Source organism: Oryza brachyantha, chromosome 4, assembly GCF_000231095.2.
Source record: "Oryza brachyantha chromosome 4, ObraRS2, whole genome shotgun sequence".
NCBI classification, from domain to species: domain Eukaryota; kingdom Viridiplantae; phylum Streptophyta; class Magnoliopsida; order Poales; family Poaceae; genus Oryza; species Oryza brachyantha.
In genome coordinates this window covers 21,327,707-21,347,574 of record NC_023166.2, presented here as the reverse complement: position 1 = coordinate 21,347,574, position 19,868 = coordinate 21,327,707, and the positions used below count along the sequence as shown (strand labels likewise).

Below are 19,868 nucleotides of genomic sequence, written 5' to 3'. Positions count from 1 at the left end.
TAGTAAAGTATTTTTGTTCGAATTTACAAATTTTGCCGCTATGTATATGGTGCTACTATGATCCCTCTGAATTGCTCAGGACCACTTCGCATAAAACATGTTAGGTTTGACCCCATTGTAAAGGTGAACATGTCTCTACGAGCAAAATATGGTGGTCACACCACTATGAGTTGGGGTGGAGGCACCAGTTCGAAAATTAGCTCATATGATTCAACGACAATTCGCTGACATGCTACCAACCCCAGATTTGCTATACAGGAAGCATGTTGTTGAGATCCTAAGAGCACTTGCAGCATTGTTAATTTGCACTAGTGGTAGACCAGCATGTCTGTGGTGTATATGACTATATGTAGTATAGTTGATTGCTCATTTCTTGAACAGCACATGATCTGGGCGCTGTCTCTGCCTCCCCTTGGGCAGTGTTGCCTGGTCCTTCACATTGTAGGGAGCATGGTACCTTTTTTCTCTTTGTAGGGTTTGGGTGTTTGCAAGCCAGAATTCGCCGCTATCGCCCCCGTGATTTCCTCCCAGGATGGATGCCACCAAAACAGTTTGCTTTCTGCCACTCATCTATTGATTCTATTCCAGTAGCAAGTCTAGCTTAACTGCTTAAGCTTGTCGTGTGATGATATATACTTTTGTTTGCTCAAACTTGAAATCTAGATGCAACTGTTAAGGAGATCGGCCTGGGGATCACTGGTTTTGGAGAGTGGAGGAGTGCAAGGGCCCCTGCTTCTGATCGATGCCATGCTACTGCTATATCTGGGCCAATAGGTGCACTGTTTTGGCTAGGCTGTTGGTTTGGTTGAGGCCACCAAACAGTGGCGTCTATTGACACATGCAAACAAATTTCTTTGAGCACGGCTTCGTGGTGCGCCATCCAAATCGAAATGTTGGCGTCTTCCACGTGCAGACCCTATGATCGTTTTATTTATGTTCTCTTCGTTTTTATATTAGGTAAGTCACTTTGGTTTTGTTCTAAGACAAACATTTTTTTTAAGTTTGCAACAAAATTTGCCCAAGTTGAGCTAGCTGGGTCTATTTAGGGTTTTTTTTTCACACTAGCTAAATTTGTCGAAGTTGATGGAGTGTTTTGGCCTGAGGATTTTGAAATGCAAATTTTGCCGAATGCTTCCTCTACTACCCACGGCAAATTTTGTGCTCGAGTGGCAGATGGTCTGCAGGCTGAGGAGTGATGCAGTACTTGCTACTAGCTGCCATGGCTTTTCAAAACGGAAGTCCTGAGTTCCTGACCACCAGGTGACTACTTACCAGTACCACTTAACAGTGCTCGCATCTTACGGTAGAGCACGTTTCGCGAGAATAGCATATTTTTGGTATGCAAGTACGTCCCGTTTAAATTTCACCAAAACAGTTACAATTTCGATGGAAACATACACGAATATTTATCCCATGATCCATATGTAATAGATCTACCTGTAATATGAGCTTGCATCATCCAATCCTCAGCAGCAATTCATATATACACACGAAACCGGTCGCCAAATTAATTTTAGAGCGTAGTAATATGTAAGTTGTTGGTACGTACAACGCACATAGTAGTAACTAGTAAGAGGATGGATGCACGATAGAGAGAACGACGGGTAACGACACAGATAAGACTGAATAGAGTACTTTGTACATATTGACATTTGACAGGTGAGGACGAAAAATCTGGCAATACACATCGACGCATCACTCCAACCCAATCAATCAACGCACACTAGTCAATCATACCATGGCGCAATACATGCATTCGTCCATGCTACCTCACCAAGATCGATCGATCAATCAATCAAACTCGCTTAATTTCGCTGGTACCTAGCTAGCTAGTAGTAGTGATTATTAATTAAGCATCAGAAAGCTCATCTCATGGATGAGCTAGCTAGATAGCTTAATTATTAGTTAATTAATTAATTAATCTGGCTGCCTTTCTTGACGGCGGCCTGGAGAGGCAGGAAGGCGGAGGAGGAAGAGCAGGCGGCGGCGGAGGAAGGAGGAGACGCCAGCGCCACGACCAAGTCGACGAATGCTCCGACGATGAGGCCATGGGTCTTCTTGCCGTTGGCCCGGAGGTACCAGCCGAGCATCTCCTCCAGCCAGCCCCAGTCATGGGCGCCGCCGTTCATGTGGCTCATCACCATCTCCTCCATCGACCGCCGGAAGTCGCCGTACGGGTCGGCCGAGTCGATGGACATCGCCGTCGCCCCGTCGAACGCGGCGGCAGCGGCAGCGGCGGCGGGACGGCCCTTGACGACGATTGAGCTCGTCGAGTCGGGCTCGAAGAAGAGTCGTCGGTTCGACGACCGGAGGCCGCGGATGATCACCTCCTCGTCGTCGTCGTCGTCGTTGACGTTCACAGCCGCTGGCTCCGAGGTGGAACGCAGGCTGTCGGACATGTTGACGGCGGAGGCGGAGGAGTTGGAGCGGCACGTGGAGTGGTCGTCGAGGAAGTAGGCCGGGTTGATGACGCTGGTCCTGTAGTAGTCTGCCTCCTCCTGCAACCGCTTGCTGTCGTCTGCCGTGACTGGGGCGTCTTGCCTCGCCGCGAAGGACAGCGTTCTCGCCTGCGTGCAGGACGGCCATTGCCACGACGACGCGGTGCTGGACGACGACGACAGGCTGCAGGCGTCGTTGCCGCCGCCGCCGCCGCCGAGGAAGAGAGACGCAACAAGCTTCCGAACCATGGCTCAGCTGCAGTGTGATCGATTGATGAAGCTTAGCTTAGCTAGGTCGCTGTGAACTGAGCTATCTTTGGCCGAAGCGAGCTGAGCAAGCCGTGCTTTTAAAGAGGCCGCTGCGCTGTGTGCAAGTAGCTATCAAAGAGATCAGCCTGTCTTCTCTTGCATGCTCAGCTCTGCTGATCTCTCTTAACACGTCTAATTATATATCTAATGCAAGCTTGCTAGCTAGCCATCCACAGCTTGATTTGCGTACTGATGTTAATTAATTAACTGAAACTTGTATGTTGTCGGTTTACACTGCAACTGGAACATAAAAAATGGTCGCATGCAGGTAAGGTAAGGTACCAAGTACGTCCATTTTGTCATTTTTGAGAAGGCAGATTTGCAGCCGTGGCCGTATGTATGAATGGCCAGCAACCAGCATATACCACATTAATTATCATCCATGGTTGAGGTGATGAATTACATGGCCGGGAGTTGGAACCGCTATCTGATTATTATATCTTGTAAACCGCACGGGTTATCCATCTCCATACGAATCAAATGTTCCTTACAAAAGGAAGCTGCCATATTTTTTTTTTCTGTTCTGTATTTCAATAGTGTCCAGTAGCTAACTTGATGTATTATTATACATGTACAATTCAGCACAGTGCATTGTTTCTCTACCAGCAATACATGAAGAAAGCGCAGCGACGCTTCCCTGACACGATTGAAATCCTGCTCAGGATCATACAGGGCAGAAATGCTCTATAGTTTAATTCGCCTTGTGCGTATCAGAAATCAATACGCCGGTGGCCGACTTGTGTCCGTCTTCTATGATTAATTGTATATATGGATCATTGATTCACATGTAGGGTGGATGTGGCTGTCAATGCAAGAACTGTGCAGCCATGCATGCAGATGCAGGAGAGGAGGGAGGAGGTGGGGGACATGCAAGCGGTGTAGCTGAATTTTCTTTGCTTTTCATGTGTACTTCTCCCTGCCCTGCTGCTTGAGAAATTATTTTATGCAGCAATGCTAACTTGCCCAAGATCCTTAGCCCATCTGTCATGTCTCGACCTACCTAGCTAGTCTCACCCAGTCGATGCTTAATTGCATGCACTAATTCTTGATCACCCTAAGCAAAATTGTTTTGTAGAAATAAGTTGTGATAAGCCGTAGAAAATTAAACTAAACAAGTGAAAAGTAAATTATCAGCAAAACATTTATATTCGTGTTATCAGTGGTTTCAAAAAGGTCCCAAAATTAAGTTTGAAATTTAAATTTTGATTGTGGCTAATAACCAGTGAGCAGACGACGAGAGGGGAAGTGCCTGCAGGCCATGCACTGCTTTAGGCTTCAGGGGTAATCACAGATGAATAGAGTCGTCTGAAACCTATGTCTTCTCATGAAGTTTAATGAACAGGAGCGGCAGGGCATAAAGGCAAAGACATGATCTCAGAAATAAATGCGTTCTTGATGTTCCTGTCCTGATTTTTTAGATGTGGTCGCGGCCTCTTGTCGAAAACTTCCTTTTGTGCTGCAATCTTGCCATTGTGCCGTGTTTAGTAGCCTTTTCTGCATGTATTTTTGTACAAAGGATTTCAGATAATTTATGCAAGCTTGCCTAACCATGAGACCGAATTTATAGTCCCACCTCTCTACATTCCATTCTCTTCTACTGCTTCGATTTCTCATTGATCATCGATGTCCAGAAATGGCATGCAAGTGCAAACAACAAAACAGAGGCATCGTTCCAACTGAATAACTAAGAAACTTGTGATACATTAATGGCACTCTCTAGTAGTATCTACTAAGTAGGTGGCAGGTATGAACGATGAAGTATTTATAAAGAAATGAGATCTTCTAGGATCACGTTTGGTATATGAGATAGTATTTCCATACATTTATGTGACCAATGTGACATGGCTTCATGTATATGCATCAGCCATCAGTCAGTAACAAGTTGCAACACACAACATTCAGAGAGAGACAGAGAACGCTGTTGATTGCTTCATGCCTTAGACAAGCAACAAGATCTTATCTAGGATCTCCTAACACCAAAGAAAATCTGGAATAATTGATGTCTGAGTAGCATAAATTTGCTTAGCAAAACATGCAGTTAGTGACAAACGGGAATCATGGCGTTTGCCCCTGAATGCGACGTCTCGACTGATCTAACAGAACTCCATGCATGCTCTCCTCTCTGCTTTCAGTTTTAGCATTATGTTATCTTGAGTAACTACTATGAATGCATGCAGCTGCTTCTCAAAGACACAGGACAGCTGCTCTTGCAGCGAAAATTACTGAGCTGTCTTGCTGCCATAAGCTGAAGGCCTGAAGCTAGCTTTTGTTGCTGAGTATATCGTGTACTACTAGTATATATGGCCGTACCAGTGAGTCAGTGCTAAAGGCTGAGGCCATTGCCTACTTGCACACTGTAGTAGGCTGCAGAGAAGATGCCTGTGGCTGAAAGCTTTGCATGCTGTATGGACTGTTTGCAAATAGTATTACTGGCAGTTATAAGATTACCCAAAAACACATCCCAGATGCTTTGCTGCAGCTTTCCATCGCGGAATCAACACGAGCTGCAAGGGACAGGATAAGTGTCTTGTCATCATCGCCTCTTCGCCGCAAACACATTCTTCACGTTCATCGGTTCATGTTTCCATACTTTCAGGCTAACTGCAAGTCCTCAACTAAGCTCATCTACAATGAATCAAGAAACAAAGAAAGTCATGTGCCTTCCTTTCGATTTTGGAAAGTCAAATATGAGTGGGACGAGCTTGACTCAGAACAAGGAAGGATAGAAATGCAGCAGTTTAAAATGTGCCTGACAGGTTTGCAGTAAATTTTTGGGGCCAGGGTAATACAAGAGAACAGAGTGTGCTGTTGCTAGGGCCATTGGCGTCTTTGCTAACAGATCCACTGTTATGGAACATGAAGAAACGCAGTTTTTTGTTTCTCATCACAAGTAGAATAGCTCTGCACACAGTAATCCTTGGGCCTGTTCATATATCTCCTGGTTGGTTGTAACTGCAGAGGCAAGGACCAGTAAGGATGCCATAGGTACTGTGCTTCCTTTCCTGGATCAATGATGAAGTCCTCCTGTTTGTTAACAAGATAAATTAGTACAACTTTCAAGGGTGGAAAGACAAATGATCAGACGAAATAATGCAAAACATGTCCCTCCTCCACAGTATATACTATTCCTTGTCTGCTATCCACTGCAAAGACAGCTACAAGAGCAATGATAGGTTGAGAAAGAAATAGGAGCATCAAATCTTGATTCTGAATCTCAAATGGTCATGCTGTTCCTGGCCACTATCTCATTGTTTTATAGCCATAGGATGCATCTGGGCTTGTTCTCTTGCTGGGCTCAATTGGTTAACACAAATTCAAAAGGAGGATGTGTGTCAGAGCTCCAGGAGGATCTTGAGCAACAAATGAGGCTGTATATTTCCTTGTATTCTCCACTAGTATAATAAGGGGATCAAATCAACATTCCTAGATTGTTTAACCCATCACTTACTATGTTCTGTCCGTCAATTGGACTAAAAATAATAGTTTAGCTTTGTTTATATAATTTAGAAGTAATAGTTTAGCTAATCATCAACTGCCTGATTATTTTTTAAGAAAAAAAAATGTAACCTGAACTTTCTAGACAGAGATGTGCATGGAAATAAGCGTGCCTCGGCTATTAAATATTGATCCTAGACTGGGCGAGTTTGAGAGTGAGGGTGAACGAGGGAGAACGTGTATAAGATCACATAAAACGGAGCATCGAATTAGTTAATGATTAACTAATTTGAGTTATTGCCAAGTTGAAGAACATAATAATATGATTTTCAAAACAACTTTTAGAGAATTTTTTTAAAGAAGTACATCATATAGTAGCTTGGAAAGTGTGCTAATAAAAAGCTATATGTGTTTTATTTCTCGTCCTTACTTTCCATTTGAAACAGACGATGCCTAAGAACTGATAGATACCTAAGAAAAATATTCAAGAACCTAATGTCATAGGGAAGGAAACATAAAAGTTGGGAGAACATTAGAACATTATCGATTCTTCAGCATGTTTTCGGCACTGAAATGATAGATATGTAAGGAAGGTTGAATTGTCGATAGCTTCAGCACTTTCAGTTATGTGTCCCAAAAAAAAGGCATTTTGAACTGACCGCGGCTCAGAAGGAAGCAAGCTACGAAACTCCAAAGAATGCTCTTTGAGGTCATCCGGTTGGGAGACATTGCGCAACAAAGCCGGTGTTTTTCTTATGATTCCCGTGCGTGCATGCGATCGATAAACAAATGCATGTGCTTGCTTGCACTGAGATGCAGCCTAACGCAGAAAGCAGGTCTAAGCACCAACTAACTTTAGATTGTGGAGTTGGGCATCGTTAGTTTGTCTCTTACATGTAGTACAAACAACCTTCATGATGAAAGCATTCAGATAGGTCAGCCTTTGACAATGAGAAATTATCAGCTGATTCAATGGTTCAGCTTAGAACCTTTTCGAGAATGGAGGCCTCTCTGCATATCCTTGTCATCAACCTAACAAGCAAGTACTCCCTCCGTTTCATAATATAACATGTTTGACTTTTTTGGTTGCAACCAAAAATAAGATAATAATTTTTTAAATAAGACGAATGATCAAACGTTGCAACAAAAAAAGTCAAACATCTTATATAAGCTTTTTTCTCATCCTTGAGGAGGTATCACGAGATACCATTCTTTTCTATGTGGTATCAAATTTTACATGGAAAAGAGTGGTATCTCATGATACCTTCTTAAGTATGAGAAAAATACTCATCTTATATTATAAAACGGGGGTAGTACCTGTTTTTATGCATGAGAAAAATAAGATAAAGTAATGACTAGTTCAATTAGAGTCCAGTAGTACAAACGTTTTTGGAGGCTCCAAAATCGTCTCTTGCATTATTCTCCAATCTGGATTGCATTGCAGAAAGGTACCTTGAGCAAGCACTCCATTGCAGTATGGTGATACCTAACATTCTGAAGTGAACTTCTAATATATGCTCTAAAAGAAAGAAATATACTCTGAAATTGCAATCCATCGAAATAAATTTACGAAATGTTACCATCATGATTTATTTATACCCTTGTCAAATTGCATTACGCGCACGGTACTTAACAATTTCGCAATTTACTGCGAGCTTTTAATCGCACTATTCATAAGCAAAGAAAATGCCAGCAGCACAGCAGAATACGGAAGAGGTTCTGTTTTTTTGTCGAGGTAGTCTGATTGATGTGAAATGACATGTCCATGATCTGATGAAAACAGGGCTACTCCTTGAGCGGCAGTGAACTTTTTTTAGTCGTACTAATACTCCTCTGTACCAAAATAAATAATTTTGTATTTTTTACCTATAATTTTTGACTCTTTGTTTTATTCAAAATTTTTTTATGGTTGATATTTTTGTTTTTATTAAATGGTAAATCATGAATAATACTTCACGTGTGACTAATTTTTTTTTATTTTTTTAAAAAAATATTAAATAAAACGGATGGTCAAACGTTGGACGTGGAAACCGAAGAATTGGTTTTGTTGACAGGGAGTAGTTGTCTCCAGGCAAACTCTTTCACCTGAAATTGTAGAAACAGGGTACGATCATGCGATTTCACTTCTTTTTACACAAGCCCATCGATCTTCTGAAAAGTTGAAACAAAACTACAAGATGCCTGCGCCTGGTCGGTGCAATAATCCACAAAGGCATGCAGATTTCTAGGAGCAAGTTCGATTGTACAACAATCAATACAGTAGATTTTCTAGGGGTAGTTTCTACCATGCAAACATTTGTCATCGTATAAGTATGATTTCACTGGTTGTCATCATTTTCCAGCAGGTGCTTGATCAAATTCACCTGGGATCCAGTAATCAGAGCGTCTGTAATCGGAGTTCGTAATGTTTGAGAATGATGTTTCATCTTCTTGAACAGAGGCGGAAAATTATGCTGAAAGTCTGCAAAAATAAAGAACACAAGTGCGTTCCCCTCATTTCCGGTGCAAATGATGTTCAGCACCAATCCTGAATAAACTACTCCAGTAGCGACGGCACAAAACGTAATGGAGTAGTTAGTACCTGGAGAAACATTCAAAACTCTTAAAAAGCGATATCTCTTCATCTATCGCAGGCCATATAAAAAAAATTAAAAAAAACTTATGAAAATAGATTAATATATATATATAAATTATTATATATATCTTATTTTTTTACAAATTGTAAAAGTCAGGTTTAAATGTGCATGTTCGTAGTATCATGTTAATCTAACTTCATGAATTTTCTTAAATTTTTATAACTAGACATGTCACAGATGAGGGGTGTCTTTATGAGAGTTTGGAAACCACTCCCCTCCTGCTAGTATAACGCAGAGTTGTAGCTAAAATTTAAATTTAAAAATTTAAATTTGAAATTAATTTAAAGTTTTTATTACAATTTATTTTCTAATCCTTGCTTTTAGATCGTCAAAAACACACATAAAAGTTTACTTGTGTGAGAGAGAGAATGAGCCACCACTTATTCTTACAGACTACAAAATCCCAATTAATAAAAAGAATTAATATCAGAATTTAAAAAAAACTAAGAAAATGAGTCCACGTGTAAATGCAGTTTAGAGAAGACCGAAATTGAGATTAAGAATAATTAAAAACTAAACAAAATGAAAATAAGGTTCCACATAGAAATATAATTTAGAATACATATTAAATTAAAATTTAAAACAATTAATATCAAGATAAGAACGCATATATAGATACATTATTTATACCTATCCTAACTTGGCAATATGTTTGTGGCCTACCATGCCAGTTAAAAGGCAAAAATATGAAGCTTTTATGTATTGTCGGCATCTCCCGATACAATTCTAAACTATCAGAATTAGTATTATGGGATTTGATTCTTTTAGGGAACACGTAGGATTGCGTATGTTTGAGTGGCTTCAATTCTATACCATGTATTCACTCTTCTATATATTACTATATATTATAAGAATTTTTAGTATTATCTATATTCATATACGCTAATGAATTTAAACATATATAAAAACCATACACATTAATACATGGATAAGTTTATACAAATCTATAAATTCCTATAATATGGAACAAAAGGAATATTATACATCATATATAAAAATATATATATTAAAATCCAATAAAATTCCAAAACTATCAGGCAAAAAACAATGTCGAAAACTCGAGATACTAAGACCGTGTTCGGCTATAGCTGATAAGTTAACTTATCTGTGCGGAAAACGGACTAATAGATTAGTACATGATTAATTAATTATTAATTATTAAAAAATATAAAATATGTTAATATGATTTTTTAAAACTTTCCTATAGAATTTTTTATAAAAATATATCGTTTAGCAGATCAGGAAGCGTGCACGAAAAAAAGAGAAAGGTTAGTTAACTTGTGCCCACCTACGAACGTGGCCTAAACTACCTCGTCACTAACTAAACGAGACCAGTGTTAGCGTGCCACACGCCCACACATGATAAACTGCACCCTAAACTCTTGCCACACTCATGAGCTCAAAACGAGTCAACCTCTCACCAACTATAACTAGTACTCTAGTACAACGAACTATAGGAAGTACTCGTTTCTTTTTGTCATACATGCACTCTGACCATACGCAATGCGAAATATGCGATGCTCGTTGACCCCAACATGCGACGCGATGCCCAGTACGCTGCCGTTCTTCCTTTTTGTTCATACGACGCGTTTTCTCGCCGTTTCATGAGAACGGGGAAAGCCGCCCAAATTAGTAAAAGTTCAGATGCGTGTTCCGCGGAAATTTTGTTCCACCCACACCGCGCAAGAAACGAACGAAATTAACCAATCAATCAACCTCTTTTTTTTTCATCTTATTAGTTCGTCTTCCGAAAGAATCCTTTCGAGAGACGACGAATGAACAGATTAATTTACAGAGCCGAGGAGAAGTTGAAGGACGAATTCGTCCTCGTCATCTCGCCGCTAGCGAGGCGGTGTTCTTGGCGGAGTGGAGATCGAGCTCCAGCCCGAAGAGCACACCTTGGTAGCTCTGGACGCCCTCCTTGAGGAAGTAGAGCTCTCTCATCCGCCGGAACACGTCCCAGGTGAGCAGGCTGTCGGAGGCGGCCTGGTGGCACCGCCCCGCCGCGCGCTTCACCTGCAGCGTCGCCGCCACGCGCTCCAGCCCGCCGTAGAGGTCGCCGCAGTGCTGCATCATGTGCTTCACGTCGTACACGTCGTCGCCGAAGAAGACGCGCACCAGGTTGAGGAACTCGGCCATGGACCTGGGCAGCTTCCGCCCCATGAGGAGCTTTATCAGGTACGCGAAGTCGTAGGCGGAGTGGAAGGTGACCCACTTCACGGCGCCGTGGGAGCAGACCAGGCCGGACGACATGAGCAGCGGCGCCAGGGCGCTCGCCCTCACGCCGTGCTTGCGGTGCGCGGCGAGGTCCAGGCCGTGCGACTCCAGGAGCTGGACCGACTCGGGCGCGTGGCGGTGGACGCGCTGGTCGAAGTCGCAGAGGTTGATCTCGAAGGCGAGCGCCGGCGGCGCGGTGGGCGAGGCGGCGAGGGTGATGCCGACCTGGATGAGGTGGAGCGCGTCGACGTTGCGCCGGAGGAGCTCGTACCGGTCGTTGGCGGTGAGCAAAGCCGGGTGCTTGCTGGGGCGGTGGATCACGCCGGGGAACTCCGTGTCCATGGCCACATAGGGGAAGTGATCGATCGCGTTGCGGATGATCCTGAACTCCTCCTCCACGTTGTGCGCCCACACCTGCCGTATCTCCACCGGCGCCGGCTGCTTCTTCCTCCCAGCGCCGGCGAACCCCGACGGCAGGACCGCTATGCCGGGCGGTGGCTTCTTCCGACCGGCGGCGAACTCCACTGGCATAACCGGTGGCGGCTTCTTCCGGGCGGCGACGAACTCTGACGGCATGTCTTGGAGCTGAAAGGTTGGATCTTGCAAGTGAATTCGAAGTGCGGTGAGCAACTGGAATTGGAATTGGAGACCTGGTACCTCTATATGCGATTGCCTTGCCCGTTTGGACTCCGGCGAGTGAGAGCTCGCCATTTATAGGAGTCGACCGGGCATTCGATTCTTGGAAGGCGGCAGGAGCGTGCGGGGAAAGCGGCGGCGGGGCGCTTTGAAATTGGTGCCGGTAGGGGATCGGACGGTGTCCGTGCGCGTTCGTTAATAATTGGTGGGTTAATGATTGGGGTTAGGAGGCCGGGCGCGTAGATTGACCGCGTTTGCAGACAGAGGCACAGCAGCATCTGCCCGGAATTCTGGGTTTTTCTGATTGGGTTCAACGGAGGTGAACGCTTTCCGCTTTGTTTAATTCCGCAGCAGCAGCAGATGTTTCGATACCGTACGTGCGCATTCGGAATTCTGCGATACCTTTCATATTTTTCATTTATTATCATTATTATACGACGTTTTTTATCATCCTTAAAAATAATAAGGTACCAAAAGTTTATATATTGATTTATGATGAAAAAGCTCATATTATATGGTGTACTCCGATCGGCTAAGTAAATATAGCGAGGACGGGCGCATTCTGGTGGTGCTAGTTGGTTTTTAGGTGCAGCGCACCCCGGCCAGAAAAGGCAGAGATGCTCCAAGTTGAGCGTGTACGCTGAACGTGGACATGTACCACCAGGTTGGGTGCACTGCACGCGCTCTACTCCATGCCCGTTCGTTCGCAATCCAAACGCACGTTGTTTATGGCCGCCCCGCCGTCTCTTTTCGGCTCAGGTCGTGTTGGCGCAGTAATCGCCGACGTGGTGACGATGGAAAAAAAAACGAACCAATTGTACTAGCCTTTCACTCCTGATGCTGACCGGGACCTGGAGATGTGCGACGACGACCCGGTCGGTCTCCGTCCCCTCGCGCCTGCGCCTGCGTCTGCGTTTGGGTTTGGTAGTCCACCGCAAGGCCACTGTTGTGTGACTCGCTCGGCAGCGGCAGTGTTCCGTGCAGCTGGAAAACCGTGTGTGTACGTGGTGCAGCTGGAAAACCGGAGCGGCAATTCCTCGGAACATCACCGCTGTCTCCTGCTCATCGCCGACCGGCTCTTCTTCCCCAATCCACCCCGGTTTGCTTTCGCGGGTACGTGTCAGCACTCACACCAGTCACCACAGCCGACTACTAGTAGCACTTTGGTTAAGGGGGTGTTTAGATGGCAAAAATTTTTAGCTGAAATGTCACATCGGACATTTGATCGGATATCGGAAGAGGTTTTTTGGACATGAATGAAAAAAATGAATTTCACAGCTCGACTGGAAACCACGAGACGAATCTTTTGAGCCTAATTATGTTGTCATTAGCACATATTTGTTACTGTAGCACTTATAGCTAATCATAGACTAATTAGTCAAAAAAATTCGTCTCACGATTTCTTCCATAACTGTGCAATTAATTTTTTAGTTTATCTATGTTTATGCTTTATTTAGACGTCTAAAGATTTAATGTGATGTTTTAAAAAAAAATAAGAACTAAACAAGGCCTTATATTTTCCTAGCCACGCACACTGACTCGCGCGCATTGAGAAAAAAAAACCAAAGAGTGAAGTGCACCAGTGGTCCCTAAACTTGTATGCATGTGTCATCTGGGTCCCTGAACTCTCAAAGTATATTTTTGGGTCTTTGAACTTGTCTGAGGGTATCATATAGGTCTAAACGAGCTTCGACCCGCTCCATCCGCTGACGTGGCATGACGTGGTGGCGCCTACGAGAAGAGAGAGAAAATGATAAGGAGGAGATACTGACATGTGGGACCCACATGGCATCACCAACACGTAGGCGTCACCGTGGATGTCACGTCAGCGGATGGAGCGGGTCGGAGCCCGTTTGGACCTATATGACACCCCGGACAAGTTTAGGAACCCAAAAATACATTTTGAGAGTTTAGAAACCTAGATAATATATACACATAAATTCAGAGACCGCTGGTGTACTTTATTCAAAACCAGATTTTGACCGATGTGGCTTTGTTCCGATCAAAGACGGTTCCTGTAATCAAACCAGTCAACAACCGATGAACCGGCGTAGCGGCGAGTTTTTTCAGTATCAAATCGGTTTTTTTAATTTGTCCTTTAGCAGATGACATTATAAATTTATGAGTTACCATACTATAATTATTCTTTTACATTGTGACCATATAATAATAAATTTATTAGTTTATTTATATATTTTCCAATTTTTAGTTATATAAAAATAACGTAAATTAAATAGAGGACCCGTTTAGTTCTCAATTTTTTCGAAAACAACCCCATCAAATCTTTGGACATCTAAATAGAGCATTAAATATAGATGAGAAAAAACTAATTGCCTAATTAGAGAGGAAATCATGAGACGAATCTTTTGCACCTAATTTGTCCATGATTAGCCATAAATGCTACAGTAACCCACATATGTTAATGACAGATTAATTAGGCTCAAAAGATTTATCTCGCGGTTTTCAGGGTGAGCTATAAAATTCATTCGTTTTTTCATTAGTATCAAAAACATCTTTTGACATCGCTTAAACATCCGACGTAACGTCAAAAAAAATTTCATTTTCATGAACTAAGGGCCTCTTCGGTTTTTGAAGGTCTGAAGTTCATATAAGGACATCTTTAGCGTATATTTTCTTAATAAGTGTTAAGGATGGACATATCATGAGGTGTTAGCTTGGTTAAGTGTACTTCAATGTTTAGACTCATATGACTTAGACTAAGGTGAGACCCACTAAAATAAAAAGATGTTATTCTTCTCACCTTTATCTACCATGCAACATTAAATATTTAGCCAAAATATTTTTTTAATCTTAGCACTAGTTAACTAAATAAGCAATAAGTGTTTTAGAAAATTTAGCTTAGCACAACACCATTCCTCCAATATACAGCATCCATCCCATACATTTCTTACTCATCTGTACACCTTCTTACATTGGCGACAGTTCGTCCACGGGGTCAACGTTGTGTCTGATTTTTTTTTTTTTTTTACAATACGCTCGCGGCAGGCAGGCGTGGGGAAAGGAACGGCAGAAGCCTCCGGAATGGACTTGACCGGCCACACTGCACTAGTAGTAGTTCCTTCCGTGTACTAGTACTACTAGAACTCTACTCCTCCAGCAATTCAGCAGCAGGTCGTCCCCGTTCGCGTTTGGTGAGTCTTCCTCCCAGCCGGTCGTCCGGTCATTCTGTCTGCCTGTGTCTCGCGTGGTTGGTAGACCGTTTCGGACGGCCTGCATCGTTTATTTTTTCTCTCTTGCAGCAAACAATCATCATATCCTGCCTCCTGCTAGCGTACGTTACTCGGTCCAACTTTGACTGCGCGTACGCATCTCGCATCTCTCGTTACGTCCGGTGCAGTTTGGGCGGCTTCCTGACAGTGAGCTTTTCGTTCCACACACTAGTGTCGATCAGCTTCCTCGTTTTATTTTATTATTGGTACTGAAAATTGGGCTCAATCTGATTGCAGCTCGTGGCTCGTGCGGATTTCTGAATTCAGACACGTGCTGTGCTGCCGACCCAAAGCAGAAAGCCCCATGCTGCTTCCCATTCCCAGCTAAATTGAAGCCGACGAGCCCCTAGTGGGCAGTGCCCATGCTGCCATGTCGACAAGAAAATTGAAGTGTTAAACATACTTGCACAAAACATTGGAATCTTAACGGTGCCACGTACAGGAGGAGGTCTCGTGTTATTCAATCTCAGCGTTCAAACCAAGCCATCAGCAAATGCACTACCCAACTATCAGGGCCACAGATTTGGGGATGATATGATCCGTGCATGACGTACCCTCAGGTCACGGTATAAAACTAGCTAGAAGAAGGTCCCTTCTGGGGGCTGAACCAGCTTACGGTTGTGCGGCGCTGCCATCTCCTTCTTCAGCTGTGTCAGGATGTTCTCCATAGTGTACTCCCTCTGCCAGTTTGCCAACATATGGAGCTTGTTGCCTTCAACCTGACCAAATGAAGTGCGTTCAGTTCTCATTCAGGTGTGTTAACACAACCCAGTTCTAAATGGTAATTGAGTGTTAAATTGGTAACCACGCGCAGTAATTTACTCTGTATATGATATCAATTTTCTGCATGTTTTGGTGCTTTTCAATGATTTCCAGGTGAAATTTAGTAACCTTCCAGTGAAACAATCAGTGCATTCGAACCCTATTTAAATCACTTCAGCATTAGAATGTCTATCGGTTCGGAACTGAAGACCCTTCCTTCCTGGCCATTCAGACACTAGCATGCAGAAATAGTAGTCAAACATCTTCCCTGCATCTGAAGCAAACCATGACATGCAGGAATGCAAAGAATGAACGCGGTTCATAACCCCAGTCACAGCAGCCAGTACCATTTCAGGTGTACAGATGATCTTATGTCATGAAGAGATATGCTGCAGGTTTACTTAACATTCAGACTTACAGGTACTGATCAACTAAATCAAATTGGAAGCGACTATATATAAGAAGCAGCATATATAATTTTTTATCATGAAGACATGAAGTGCTTGCTATACAATCAGTGCAAGTTTCCATTGAAAACTCTCAAACCAGAGCAAGTTCAGGTCAGGCAGCAATCAATACGTGGACAGAAGGCAGAATGAGTAATACAAGGCAGAATGAAGCATGATACTCCATGTTTTACCCGTTGGTCATTACAAGGCAGAGTGAGTAATACATGAAGTACAAGTACTAGTACTGCAATGCGCAACATATGTAATGGCCATGTGGATGTCTGTCAGGTAAACTGATCGAAGGAGAGAATTCAGCAAAGGGAATGAATAATCTGGGAGGTAAGTACGTTACGAACCAGTCCGGTGTCAGGGTTGACGCATGCCATGTTGATCCTGGAGTGGAAGCGCACGGTGGGTGGCTTGTCGGGGTAGTCCTTGTCGCAGAAGAGCTTCAGCTGGTAGATGCGGCCCTCGTGCACAGACTGCACGCGCAAAAGCGAGATGGTTACAGAAACGCATGCAGAGGTAAGGATGGGCATAGCTCGATCCGCGGATAGTTTAGGGCTAGCTTTAGTTCAATAAAATAAACTAAGTTTTATCCTAAAATAAAATTTAGTTCATTTAGTTAAACTAGAGTCGAACCTAAAATATCCATGGGTCGACCCATGGCTATCCATATGAGGTGAGCACATGCTGCATACATCAATCATATATCGTATCCTATCCACCGATGACAAGAACGAAAGGAAGAAATATTAACCGATCTGCACGCAGCAGGATGTCAATGTAATGTAAAAATTATGTAAATATAGCGTGTGTACGTGACGTACGTTGAGTGGGCCTATGATGGTGCCGGTCCAGGAGCGCATGAAGATGTCGTCGCCGTCGTCGTCCATGCCGTAGCTGACGGTGCCGTCGCCGATGCCCTTCTCGCCGCGCTCCAGCTCCTCCAGCAACCGGAAGTTGCGCGGCACTGCGATGTGCGACGTGCAGTTGAACTGAATGAGCGGCGGGAGAAAACGCGGTGCACATCGAGCGCGTGCGTGCGTACCTACGACGTTGGAGGAAGCGCCGCCCATCGGCATAGCGGGTGGCACCGTGCACCGGAGCGATGGAGAGAAGAGGGAAGCCGGGCGGGGCGCGTGGGCGGGGATAAAACGCGAGCGATTTTGTGGGTGTGCAGGCGCGGCCACTTGCAAGGGACGTGTGCGTGCAAACCACGCACCGGCCGGCCCGCTCGAATATAATCTCTCCTCCACCTTTTCTGTCACCTTTTCTGGCTTCTTTTTGTTCATTCATCGTGCCGATTTGGGCTGGATGAGATTTATGTGGACCGTATTAAGGTGAGATCCATATATCAAGTGACTCAACTGCATAAAGTTAAATAATTAATCTGGTTCCATGGGATCAGCTAGCATCACTCATATTAACGGTACTTGATCAGATCCCACATGCACACTCACCGTTTTTTTCCTTCCCTCGCCTTTTACCACAGTTTCAACCCAAAAGGTAAGTTGTTTTATCCCAACTCCATAAAGTCATGGAGCTCTAGCTGCTAATATATTAAGATTTATTAAGAGACATTGTGTAATATTCTTAGTGATTTAAACACATGTTCCTAGTGATTTAAAAGTAAGGACTGAAAAACAAACTAAGATGAAAAACATCACAAAATCAACATCAAATTTAAATTTAGACATTTAAGTTTTGCTTATAAGCATAAGTACAAGTGAAAAGATAGCAGTCTTTAACTTAATTAAGAGGATTAAGTCACTTTATAATTATTTAATATACAAACTTCGTTTTATATAAAAACCATAGAGTTGGAACCATACCAAACAATACCTTATGTATTTTGACTTGCCATTCATGCATGCACTTTTTTTTTAGTAAAATGTATGGCTGGTTCTTAAACTTAAAAGCGGATGTCATCTAGATACATAAGCTTAAAAATTCCATATCTAAGTCCACTATCTTGGTTTAATTAATTATGGTTGGTCCAAACCTCATGTGACTAAAGTTGACCGCGAACGTGGCATTCCACGTAGGTACTGCATTTGCAAATAACCCCGTCAGAGGTCAACTTCAATCAAATCAGATTTGGACCAGTTATAATTCATTAAACTGATATGGTGGACTTAGATGTACAATTTTTAAGTTTACGGACCTAAATGACATTCACTTTTAAGTTTAAGGACATACATGTACGATTTAAAAGTTTACGGTCCTAAATGACATCCACTCCCAAGTTTAAGAACCTAGATGTGAAATTTTTAAGTTTATGGATCTAGATGACATCTCCTCCTAAGTATAAGGACCGGTCATATATTTTACTCTATTTTTTATATCAAATCTACAAGTATAGATTATGTTGCTATGATACGATATGTCTTGGAGGCAATGATGGAGCCAGCAACATCATCAAACCGAAGTGACTAATAGTGTTTTTCTTTGATCAACCATTTTTCTCATACGTTGATGGCAGTTTGTGGTGAAGGTGGTAGCGGTAGAGTCCGAACGGTTGCCAACCTACAAGGGAGGTGGATCTGCTGCTGCTAGGAGATATTATAAAGCAAAGTTATACCTTGTATTCCCAAGGTACCATACATGGAGAATAGGAGGACAATGGTTACGAGAGAGAGAAAATAAACAATAAGAGCATCCCGACGGCTCATCTAAATTTGGTCATCCATATCTTTATTTAGATGATTATTTAAAACAGTTTTATCCTTTATATCTCTTGTACTCCAGTAGATCATCCATATATGACATACTACATATTTCTTTAAAGGATGAAGAGAGAACATCCAAATATGGAGTTTCTCTCTTCTAATATGGATGACATCTAAAAATAGAAAGTGAGATAGATGTTCTGCCGGAGCTTATTTCAATGTATAGACCAAACAAAAACTTAAATTAATAAGTGGTTCGAAACAATCCGGTTAACAACATTATTTTCACTATGTCACCCAAAGAGAATATAGAGGAACAACATCGCTAAGAAGAAGAAAAAATATTTCCCTGAATGAAATAATGGCGCTAGTAGCTGAAGTTTCTAGAAATGGTACAATATCCACTTCAACATTTGTCTAGTCAATGTCCACTATTAGCCAACTATATACTCCACTATAATCGAATGTTAATATTTTGTTTTTTATAATATTGGCAGCAGGACCTACTAATCAAAACTTACTCTCTCCGTAAAAAAATAAATCTAATATTAGATATAACACATCCTAATACAACGATTCTAAACAAAGATATCTCTCGATTTGTATTACTAAACAATTGACTTTTTATGAAATAAAGATAATGCAAGTGCGAAGGAAGGACGAGAGGGTGGCAGAGAAATACTCTAATCTATTAGATGGCTATATATACTTATAGCTAATATAGCTATATTGTTTACTACTATAGTGCTATATTTTATTCTTAAATATAACAACCTCTAGTCTAGATTCATAGTTAGAAATAACCTTTGTTTCATTATTAAACAAACTAAAACAACATCCTTTAGCTTCTTTTCTTTTTAATCTGTTTTTCAGTTACTACATTATTTTAAAAACTAAAATAATCCTCACGAAAAAAGCAACCTAAAATGAGCCACCACTATCTCTGCACTCTGTACATTCTAACGTCATCGCTGACCCGCATCACTGATCGTGCAGGCAAATCCAGTGACAGGCCAGGATAAAGTCGATCGCTAGCTCTCTCTCTCCTCCCAGTGATTAGCTGTAGCTGGCTTCTTTTCCTGGG

General features: G+C 42.5%; 3 protein-coding genes across 3 annotated transcripts; all 3 read right to left on the bottom strand.

Moving 5' to 3' along the window:
* Nucleotides 1-1,504: 1,504 nt before the first annotated feature.
* LOC102711803 (transcription repressor OFP13) lies at nt 1,505-2,742 on the bottom strand. The gene has a single exon (XM_040523569.1). It carries the CDS (start codon nt 2,685-2,687, stop codon nt 1,914-1,916), a length of 774 nt encoding a protein of 257 aa, XP_040379503.1. The 5' UTR covers nt 2,688-2,742; the 3' UTR covers nt 1,505-1,913.
* A 7,523-nt stretch (nt 2,743-10,265) lies between these two features.
* On the bottom strand, nt 10,266-11,706 carry LOC102711530 (probable CCR4-associated factor 1 homolog 11). Its single transcript, XM_040523410.1, has one exon. The coding sequence runs from the start codon at nt 11,609-11,611 to the stop codon at nt 10,649-10,651; it is 963 nt and encodes a 320-aa protein (XP_040379344.1). The 5' UTR covers nt 11,612-11,706; the 3' UTR covers nt 10,266-10,648.
* Nucleotides 11,707-14,643: 2,937 nt separating this feature from the next.
* LOC102703117 (ubiquitin-conjugating enzyme E2 variant 1C-like) lies at nt 14,644-17,272 on the bottom strand. The gene is made up of 4 exons (XM_006652991.3): nt 17,164-17,272; nt 16,943-17,085; nt 16,469-16,594; nt 14,644-15,620 (listed from the first exon to the last, which is right to left on the bottom strand). The coding sequence occupies exons 1-4, from the start codon at nt 17,195-17,197 to the stop codon at nt 15,480-15,482; spliced, it is 444 nt and encodes a 147-aa protein (XP_006653054.1). The 5' UTR covers nt 17,198-17,272; the 3' UTR covers nt 14,644-15,479.
* Nucleotides 17,273-19,868: the final 2,596 nt, after the last annotated feature.